The following is a 10,941-nucleotide window of genomic DNA, read 5'->3' as shown; positions in this document are numbered from 1 at the left end:
ATATAGAGGATATTTTTCTTTCTTTTCAAGTTTAGCTCGTGTTTTTGATTCCAGAGCGTTATATAAGGAGCAGAGACTGAGCCAAGGAGACCTAGTTATTTGAGATTTTGATAGGCACCAATTCATATACAATTTCCTGATATGAGAATGACAGTAAGTGCATACCTAGCGTTAAGTATGAAAGGACGATCAGAGTAATGATAGGAGTTAAATTGAGTTAGCTACTAAGGCTTGCGACTGTTTTAAACTATGAGCTAGATGAAGTACTATTTATGGATGAGTTTCAATAGATGAAATTGTTGCTGATGGGTAATTTGAGGTTGAAGTTTAGAAAGCTATGGGCAGTATATATGATTATATTAAGGAGAATGAACACATGAAGTATCTTGTTTGGAATTAAGGCATGACACATATTTCCTACAGCCGTGTTAGTTCAGATGGAACTTATAGTTTATGGGGCTCATATTCATCCAGGATAAGCAATTTCCTACTAAGGCTGGTAGGGAATGATAATGTTCTGATAGTTAAGTTGGAAAAAAGGGGGTACAAAAAAAAATTCTCTATGGGTAATTACAAGTGTTACATAAGGTGAAGAATGTGCTGGTAGGAGTAAATCATAGGGTTAGAATTCTCGAAGTAATGAAACTAGTAATCAAGATAAGACTAAGAAATAAAAAGAAAGTTAAAGTTGATGATGGGATAGACATCTTTGAAGGAAAAGGTGTAAGGATGAGATAGGACTAAAATTAAGGAATAAGTACAGCAGGTTGAAAAGATACCAACAATACCAAAAATAGGAAAAGGGAAGTGGATAAGATCCAAAGGACAGGAAGAGAGCTCGATAGAGTCAGTTATAATGATGAGGATAAGGAGTGTCTAACCATCGCCTCGTGTTAACACTACCTATGAGCGGTGAAGGATACACCGTGCAATCGTGACGCCAGAGTTGGCCTAGGTGTGTTTTGATGCGGAATGGAAAAGTAGTGGCTTATGCTTCAAGGCACCAAGAGGCATGAGCAGAACTATCCCACCCATGATTTGAAAATGGCGGCTGTAGTCTTTGCACTAAAAATCTGGAGACACTACCTGTATGGTGAAGTGTGCGAGATATACACCGACTATAAGAGGTTGAAGTACATCTTCCAACAGAGGGATTTAAACTTGAGACAGAGGAGATGGATGGAGCTCGAAGACTATGATTGCACCATCCAGCACTCACCTGGGAAGGCCAATGTAGTAGCAGATGCTTTAAGCGTAAAATCTTCCGCGCTTTGGCACATTTCAACAGAGAAAAGACCGTTGATTCAGGAAGTACATGAGTTGATGGATCAAGGTTTAATCCTAGATCTTTCAGAGGAGGGGGTATTATTGCCTCATTTTTCAGTGAGGCCAGACTTGCGAGACAGAGTTAGAGTTTCCCAGCACCGAGACCAATAATTAATGAAGATCATAGAAAGAGTACAACAGGGTGAAGGTGGTGAGTTTGGATTTGCCAATGATGGCACCCTAGTGCAAGGTTCTAGGATATGTGTGCCCAATGTGGACAATCTCAGTAATAAAATCATGCGAGAGGCACACTATACATCTGCATAATGTCCACCTGTGTTCCACCAAGATGTACCATGATGTGAGAGATAGCTATTGGTGGAATGGCATGAAGAGAGGCATAGCAGACTTTGTGTCCAAGTGCTTGACTTGTCGAAGGTGAAGTTTGAACACTAGAGACCATCAGAAAGTTGCAAGAGCTCCTATCCTGCAATGGAAGTGGGAAATGATTTCTATGGATTTTGTGGATCAAGGTTGCCTCATCACGCGAGGATATGATTCGATATGGGTAATTGTAGACCGCCTAACCAAATCAGCTCACTTCTTGCCCGTGAAGACTACATATTCTGTGGCACAAGACGCCTCTACATTCGAGATATAGTCGATTGCATGGAGTTCCGCCCATAATATTCGACAGAGGGCCCCAGCTCACTTCTGCTTTTGGAGAAAGTTACAGGAGGCACTTGGCACACGCTTGAACTTTAGTACGGCTTTCCACCCTCGCATGCACGGACAAATTGAAAGGACAATCCAAACATCAAAGACATGCTTCGCATGAGTGTCTTGGATTTTGGAGGTCAATGGGATGAGCAACTAGCTTTGGTGGAGTTTGCCTACAACAACAAGCTATTACTCCAAAGATAGGGATGGCACCCTATGAGGCATTATATGGAAGAAAGTGTAGGTCTCTCTGTGTTGGATGTAAATGGGGAAGCGAAGGTGCATGATGTAGACCTAGTGCAGTACACTTCAGAGGTAGTTCCTTTAGTCATGGAACGACTGAGGACAGCTTTCAGTAGACAGAAGAGTTATGCAAACCCCAGACGGAGGGATGTGGAGTTTGCAGTGGGCGACTATGTATTACTGAAGGTTTCTCCAATGAAGGGAGTCATGAGATTTGGAAAGAATGGCAAGTTGGCACCTCGGTATATTGGACCTTTGAGGTTACCGATAGAGTTGGAGCAATTGCTCACCGGTTGAGCTACCACCCAACCTCTCTCACGCTCATCCCGTGTTTCACATCTCCATGCTCAGAAATACATTCCCGATCCTTCTCATGTAATCGCAAATGATGTGATAGAGCTAAAAGAGAACTTGACATTTGAGGAGCAAACAGAGCCATAGTGGACTACCAAGTGAGACAGCTGAGATCCAAACAGATTCCTATGGTTAAGGTTTTGTGGAGGAGTCAGTCAGTGGAAGAGTGCACCTGGGAGTCAGAACGGGACATGTGTAGCAAGTACCTTTATCTGTTCAATGTGTAATCATGTACTTTATTCTGCCTTGTGTAAAATTCGAGGACGAATTTTCTGTAAGGGGGGAAGAATGTAACACCCCTGATTTTTTATATATTATTATTGGGCTTTGTGTAGGTATCCTCAATTCGCGGAAATTCAACAGTTGTCCGGATCTGTGAATTTCCGGCCAGACAGACCAGCTACCGGAAATGTCTCCGAATTGGATCGAGGTTTTGGCTACCCCACCATTGTCAGGCATCCCGAGCGTTCTCAAGTCGAATCGGCAAAGGTAAACCCGAACCTTGCTTTTTCGTAATTTTCTAGTGCTTAAATAGGATTAAAAATCCATAAAATATTCGTGGTAGCTTAGAAAATTACGATTCTTTTTGCAATAGCTTAGTAATATTTCTAAGGACCGCAAGCGTAGTTTTATAATTTTTAGAGCTTATTTGAGCAGTTTTTGCAAAAATGATCAATTATAAGGACTAAATTGAAATTTTACATGTTGTGATGGATGATTGAGTTTTGGACATATGGATTGTGAATATAGAAGTGTGTTTTGAGCCCTTTTGCAGGTTGGGTAGGTCCTAGGTATATGGGAGACTCTACCGGATTTTCGGCACGACTTAGGACGTATTGGTCTTTTTCTTTATTTGTATTGAGTCAAATTTATTAAATGATTGTAATAAAATTGTCAGGTGAGCCGATGCCCTTCTTCCTCCGCCCAGCCGCCTCAGTGACCATCGTCAAGTCTGTGACTAAAATATTAATTTTAATTGTAATTTCACTATTATTATATGTTCAAGTATGCCCATGCATCACTTATATACATATATTTATGTAGTTAAACTCTAGGCACGATTTATGTTGCATTGATAACTGTTAAAGTGCCATGGATGTTGTTGTGGTAATTTGGAGCAGTGTGCGTGCGTTGGCGTGCGTGTGATGTGGTGTGGACTATGGATAGGACGGGTAGTCACGGCTTGAGTTCTTCGCTGGGACCCGATCCTTCGAGGGGTAGTCACGGCTTGAGTTCTTCGCTGGGACCCTCGATTTGGTTTATTAAGCGAAAGTCCGGCTTGAGTTCTTCGCTGGCACCAGGTTGGATTTAAGAGAGCTGTATAGGGGATCAGCTCCCATATGTTATGATTGATGCTACAGGGTGCGTGAGTGCTCCAAATTACCTTTTTGATGTTATGATGTGAAAATGATGTTGATGTTGCATTTCACTTTACAGGGTGCATTAGTTTTAGATAGTTATAGAGATTATGGTTAAAATTGATATTTTACTCTCTGAGTCTAACGCCACTCCTGCTCAATATTTTTTCAAAGCACAGGAGGATTTTATTTTGGTTAACCTGCTTTTCTCCTTCGCAGGTTGTTTATCAATATTTGTGTAATTTTATTTACTCCTAGAATTTCCGCATGTGTTAGAAGTATTTATTTGATTATGGTCTGTAATATTATTATCATGTTGGACCTGTAAACGTATAATGATATGCATGTTTGATGGATTGGATGAGGGAGCTGAGCTCCCATTTATTTTTATGAGGATATGAGTATGTGGAGGGTGAGCTGAGCTCCCCAATTGAGTATTTATTATGTTTACAGGTCAGGTGAGTCGAAAACTCCCCGTTGGAAAGTCCATTTTATGGCCGGACTCTGTCCGTTTGTTTTCTTGATATTGGGCTCAAATGGGCCTTAGAGTTGGGTTAATGAACAGTTAGGCTTACTACGGGCCTCGGGGGCTTTAGGCTGGCCCAGGTCCTAGTGCCGGTCCTGCCCATAGGTTGGGTCGTGACATTTATTATAAATTGTAGCATCCACCATATAAAGTATACATGTTAACTAAAGTAAATCATATATAAAATATATATTTTATTTAATGAATACTAAAATGCATGTGGAATATATATTCTTTTCAATTATATATTCTTTTCAAAATTACTTTATAAAAATATATAAATTTATTTTTACATTTTCTATTCGGATACATAAACTTATTTGATTTATTTAAAAGATAATTACGTTAATTGAAATTAATAAAAATACTTTCTAACATAAAGTTTCAATTAAAAATAAATAAAAAAACAAAACTTATTTTTAAATATAATGTTTAATCAATGGACTTTGATATAATATCAAAGGTTTCTTAGAAAATTAAAGTCCAAATCCAGATTTTATATTTCTTATACTCCACTAGAAAAAAAATATCTGAATTAGAACTTGTGGAGGAGAGGTACAACAGTCTAGATAGTTAACATCGTAAAACAATGAGTTTCAGGGTTGTGTGTGTATCCTTTTTCAAATATAAAAAATCATTGTGAATTCCTACCCACATCGGTTATTGTCCTTTCATAAGCCTGTGAACAAGACCCCAGTTTTATGGATAATTAAGGCTTGTATAATCGAGAGAATTATTGAATTGAAAGCGTTCGTAAGATATTAACAATTTCTGGCGCAAGGTTAATTTTGAAAGTTGGGGTATATAGGTTGCGATTAATTTTGTAATTACCATTTCCAATTATACATGTATCCTCTTGCTCTGAGCTGTGTGACCCTGTCATATTTTTTATTCATATAGCAACAGAAATTCAAGTAATATATAGCTGAGCACCTATATATATATATATATATATATATATATATATATATATATATATATATATATATATATATCCCCAGTAGCTAAATGTCTCAATTATATTGCTCAAGTTCAAATAACTATATTGGAAATACTCGATCTTTAAGAGAAAAAAACATATAGAACATATTTGGTTATTGAACAAGAAATTACTGAAAATTATGTTTAGTTATACAATGCATAGAATCAATTAGGTCACACCATAAAAACAGAAATTTCAGCGTCTGATTTTATTCAATATCAAGAGTAAATCTTGCCACAAAACATCTTGGCGCGTTCCTTACTCAAATATGACAGCAATTGGGATTCTAACAATGTATCCGTCAGCTACCCAATTCAAGTATCCCTGAGCAAATGGTGCACCATAGTTGTATCCATTTTTGCTAAATGTCACCGAGTATGTTGCTTTCTGGTTCATCCCACTGAAATTGATCTTGTCAGGGGTTACCTTAACATTTACACCTTCTGGTGCAAAGACTTGAGGAGTGTACGCTGAGTTAGGTTGGCCAACATTTGTTACTGTTCTTGTGTATGTCTGTGGAGTAGACCCCAGTCTGATGGAAAATGACGGATAATTCAACTGAGCTTCAGGTATGCTTGAATCATTTGAACAGTTCACCCCGTGCTGCACGATGAGTCCTACCTGTTTGTCAGAATAACCTAATCCACATAAGTAAGGAATGTAATCATCAGGTTGAATATCGTAAATGAGCCCTGGATCATTTGCTCGTGATGGGTTTACATGGCCTGCACCAATGTCAAAGATAGTGGCGGTAACAAACTGTTCATCAGATATGGGATTGCCCCCATGATCAACTAAATTAGCAGTGGTCATAATTGCAGATTTTATGGCAGCAGGTGACCAGTCAGGGTGGGCATTTTTTAGCAGAGCAGCAATACCACTAAGATGAGGACAGGACATTGAAGTGCCGGAGATCATAGCAAACTTGTTGGTAGTATTGTCTTCTGAAACTGGCCAGGCAGCTAAAATTCTTACTCCAGGGCCTATAATGTCTGGTTTCAAGATTCCAGGACTTGCAAAGCTAGGACCTCTTGAGGAAAATTCAGCAACTTGAGGAGCTTCTGGCAAGCCGGTTACAGTTCCTTTGAACAAGATTGTAGCCATTGGCGATGATGTGGACTCTATGTAGGCTTTGATTGCTAATCCTGCCATGTAACTTACATGTGATGCAGGGAGCACTTGAAGATCCGCGGTGGTCACAAAGCCATCAGACTCTTCATTCATTAAAATCATGGCAATGCCTCCGTTTCTTTTCACTTCTTGGCCTTTCTCCAATGCTCCATACCCTCCCTCACACAGCACTATCCTGCCTTTGACATCAACATTTGCCAATGATCCTGTACCGCAGTAAGCAGATGACGGATTACCATTTGCACCTGCATAAACAAGTGGCAGCAGCGTTGAAGGGAAATCTTCAGGTTGGTAAAGGGATTCGCCGTTCAGCTCTGTGTTATTTCCAAGTAATACTGTTGCTCTTATTGCTCTGTCTATAGTGCTTGCCCCTACAGTTAAAATCCATGGCGCCTCATTTGATAAAGAGCTATTATCTGGTCCAGAATTTCCTGCTGAGCAACTCACAAAGATCCCCTTTTGAATAGCTGCATATGCACCTAGTGCAATCACATCATCATAAAAAGGATGAGAACCAATTCCAAGAGAAAGAGAAAGTACATCAACACCATCCTCAACTGCAGCATCCATTGCAGCCAATATCTCACTGTCACCGGCGTTACCAGCTCTGCCGGAAACTTTATACATTGCCAAGTGGGCTAGTGGGGCCATACCAATTGCAGTGCCATTGGCCTGCCCAAAGTAATTGGCACCTTGCACAGGGCTTCCAGCTGCTGTGCCAGCTGTGTGAGTCCCGTGCTGGTATTCATCCAATGTGTTATTACTGTCAGTGGCAAAATTTCTTGCACCAATGAGCTTATTATTGCATGATGTTCCATTCAGCTCGCATTTCCCTTTCCATTTTGCTGGTGGAGGAGGCATTCCTTTACCACTAAATGAAGGGTGATCAGGCGTTATTCCACTATCGATGAGTCCAACAATCACTCCCTTGCCATAATTTGAAGAATTCCAAAGCCCTATGTTTTGTTGCAGTCCTAAGAAGCTAGGAGAATGGGTTGTGTGCAGAGGCACCAACCTTCGAGGACGGGCTGACACGAACCCTTTCTTAGCTGCCATTGCCTTTACTTCACCTGCCGTAAGTTTTGCAGCAAATCCTGTGGCGACATGGCGGTAGGAATGTATCAAACGCGGCTGGTTTGAGCTAAATGCATTCTCTGGTAAAAATGATTGATACCAGCTATATAAATCTTTGGACTTTGAGAAATCATTGCCCTCAGGTTTCTGTAAGAGGACAATATAAGTCTCTAAGTTGCTTTCCTCTTTCTCAATTGCATCACTATTTGATGAATGGATTGCTGACTTGGTGGTTGCTTGGGAAGAGCTAAACATTGAAGGGAGAATATGGAGGATCACAAGCAAAATGGTTGGCAACATTTTGCACCTTTTGTTTTCCATGTTAACAGGAGAACTGGAAAGTTCTTGTGATATTGAGTTACTTAAACCTTAATTATGTATGTATATATAGCATCCTACCATACAAAGAGACAAAGAAATAAGAAAATATAACGATGGCTGGCATTACAGAAGTTGAAGATTGTGTTTGAATTTTTTTATTTGTCTTACCCATTTAAGCTCTTGGGAATTGGCTAATTAGAAAGATCGCAAATTGTTCATGTATAGAAGTTCTTCTTTAGGACTTGGTAATGCCGCCAGTCCGTGTCAGAACAAAGCTGTGATAATCCATATGAAGGTCATGGTTTCTTTGAATGTTAAGGTTGGACATTTGTCCAATGCCAAGTGGTTTATCGTTATTTTTAATTGCATATTCTTTGAACTTTGCTCCACAAGAACTATAGTTGACGCGGATATTATTCCAAGCAATTTACAATTTTCCCTTTGTGCATAGTGCATTACTAATATCTTTTTCATTTTCTCTCTCTTCCAGGTTCCAGGATTTGGAATTTTCTTCTCTGTGTTAGTTCTTTTTGGTTTCCAATAATGTCGAACAAAAAAATATTGCAGTTTCTTTCAACACATCAATTTTTTTTTTTTTTTGGTTTTGTTCTTATTTCCTGCAAGATGTACAGTAAAGTTACCTGTTGAATCAAATACCTTGTAATTATCAGGTGAGCAAAATTACCATTATTTGATTGTCCAACTATAAGTAATGTCAATCCTGGTGTCCCGTGCCTTTAACTTGTCCAACTTGTCATTACTGATAGTATCGAAAATTTTCAAACCAATAAGCTTGTTGCACAGTGTTGCATTGAACTCGCATTTCCCTTGTCATTTTGATGGTCGAGGCGGCATTCCTTCACCGCTAAACGAAGGTTGACCAGGCGTTATTCCACTGTCTACAACTCCAATAATCACTCCCTTGCCATAATTCCAACATTTACAAAATCCTAAATTTTGCTGGAGACCCAAAATTCTAGGTGTATGGTTAGCGTGCAGGGGCACCATCCTTTGAGGCCGGGCTAACAGCAACTCTTCCCTCATTTTCATTGCCCATACTTCATCTGCTGTAAGTTTTGCAGCAATCCCAGTAACCACGTGGCGGTAGTAGTGAAGCAAACGTGTGGTTGGGCTGAGTTGAAGGCGTCTTCTGGAAAAAATGATTGACAGCAGATTTCTGAATCTTTCGAATCTGTGAATAATAATCCTTCTGGTTTCTGTAAGAGGACAATATAAGACTCCAAGTCACTTTCCTCGTACACATATACATCACTGGTAGAAGAGTTGAAGGGTGTCTCAGCGATGGCTTGAAAGGAGACATGGAAGAAAGAATAAGGACATAAACAACATGCTTGGCATTGGCAATATTTTGCATCTTCTGTTTTCCATATTGTTGGAAGAAGTGGAAAATGAGTTGGACATCGAGGAAAGCACTTATAGTTCTACAGAAGTTGGAATGAGTTGATTAGATTTCTCATTCATCTTTCGATCGTGATTGGGACTTGGGTAATGCTGCTAGTCCATGTCCAGACAAAGCAGCGATCAAAATTTACTTGAAAGTAGTCTCCATATCCATAATGCCAAATGATTTATCCTTTGAATTCTTTTTTATTTAGTGGGTCTCTTTTATTGACTTCGATTGGATTGTGTGATTCTTAGAAAATTCTTGGTGAGTGAAATTTGCTGCAAGCATGAGCGGAGACAGAAAATTAATTTAGTGGTAAAAAAAAATTATTTTACTTGATTTAATTAATACATGTAAATTTTTAATATTTAGTATTAGTTATAAAAAAAAAATATTATAAAATAATAAATTTTTATTATGACATTAAATTTGCATGATCATTTCATTATTAATTTTATTAAATAAATCTTTTTTAATATATGTAATTAAAGAATCATACAATAAATTTTCTTTCGAACACTTTAATTGTTGAGGAGTTCTTTTATAGGGCAAATTTATAAACTAAAAGGATGTGCATATTAATAAAGATATTGTATGTTGTATATATCAATATTAAAAAAAAGAAAAAAAAAAAAAGAAGCAAGCTCCATCAATGTTGATGAATTTGGTGAATGGGGTTAATTATCGACCCTTTATCATCAAAATAGTAAAACTTGGGCTCTTTAATACATATATAATTTTTTTTTTTAAATGTCCACTCATATAAATGTGGCTCTGTCCTTGGCTAAGAATAATTTTTATCTACAACCGGAAGAATACCTAGCCAATTATTAATTCCCATTTTGATTAAAATCAGGTTAGCAAAAAAATTACCAGTGTTTTTTACTTTGATTGTGCAATTCTGAGGAAGGTCGCTCCATGGTTTTTCCTCCAAATATTATCTTATCAGGGGGTAAAAAAGAAAATAAAGGGCTAATTAACATATCAGTGTTTCTTTTCGGAGGACATTTACTAGTTGCTACTAAGGAATTGCAATGCCTTGCTAATGTGCCCTGTTTAATTGACAAGCTCCCCGGGGCCAGGCCTATGCATAAAGATTTTGCAATAGTACTTAGTAATGCCGTCAGTATAAATATAAAACTTCAGAAACGCTGTGATGTTGTTGCTCAAAATGAAATTTTTCCCTGCAGCAAAATGCCATTGTCGATCTATTTCCTCTGTTGTAGTCCTAGAAGCACATCAGATTTTATCATTGACCTCTGTGCCTCTCATCCTTAGCAAATAGTTTAGGCTCTGGTGGGTTGAATTTTTAGTTTTTAATTTTTATTCCTTTCAAAAATTTTAATAGATGTATACATTTTGGCAGATGATGATAGAAAAGAAAATTACACAAGACATTAATTTTATTTTTTGCAAAAACTAATGTTATAGTTTAGCTTTGATCACTACTTCCAAGCATTCAATACAATTATTAAATCAAGCATTTCACATTTGACAAACATACCCTTAGCGTTGTGCAGGCACTATTGAGCTCTAGAACTATAGGCTAATTCTTTAATCT

General features: G+C 38.2%; 1 protein-coding gene across 1 annotated transcript; it reads right to left on the bottom strand.

Moving 5' to 3' along the window:
- Positions 1-5,632: 5,632 nt before the first annotated feature.
- On the bottom strand, positions 5,633-7,998 carry LOC110640001 (subtilisin-like protease 3). The gene has a single exon (XM_021791136.2). The coding sequence runs from the start codon at positions 7,973-7,975 to the stop codon at positions 5,708-5,710; it is 2,268 nt and encodes a 755-aa protein (XP_021646828.2). The 5' UTR covers positions 7,976-7,998; the 3' UTR covers positions 5,633-5,707.
- Between the last annotated feature and the right edge of the window lie 2,943 nt (positions 7,999-10,941).

The sequence above is a fragment of the Hevea brasiliensis genome, unplaced genomic scaffold (assembly GCF_030052815.1).
Source record: "Hevea brasiliensis isolate MT/VB/25A 57/8 unplaced genomic scaffold, ASM3005281v1 Scaf267, whole genome shotgun sequence".
NCBI classification, from domain to species: domain Eukaryota; kingdom Viridiplantae; phylum Streptophyta; class Magnoliopsida; order Malpighiales; family Euphorbiaceae; genus Hevea; species Hevea brasiliensis.
This window is presented reverse-complemented; position numbering and strand designations above follow the sequence as displayed.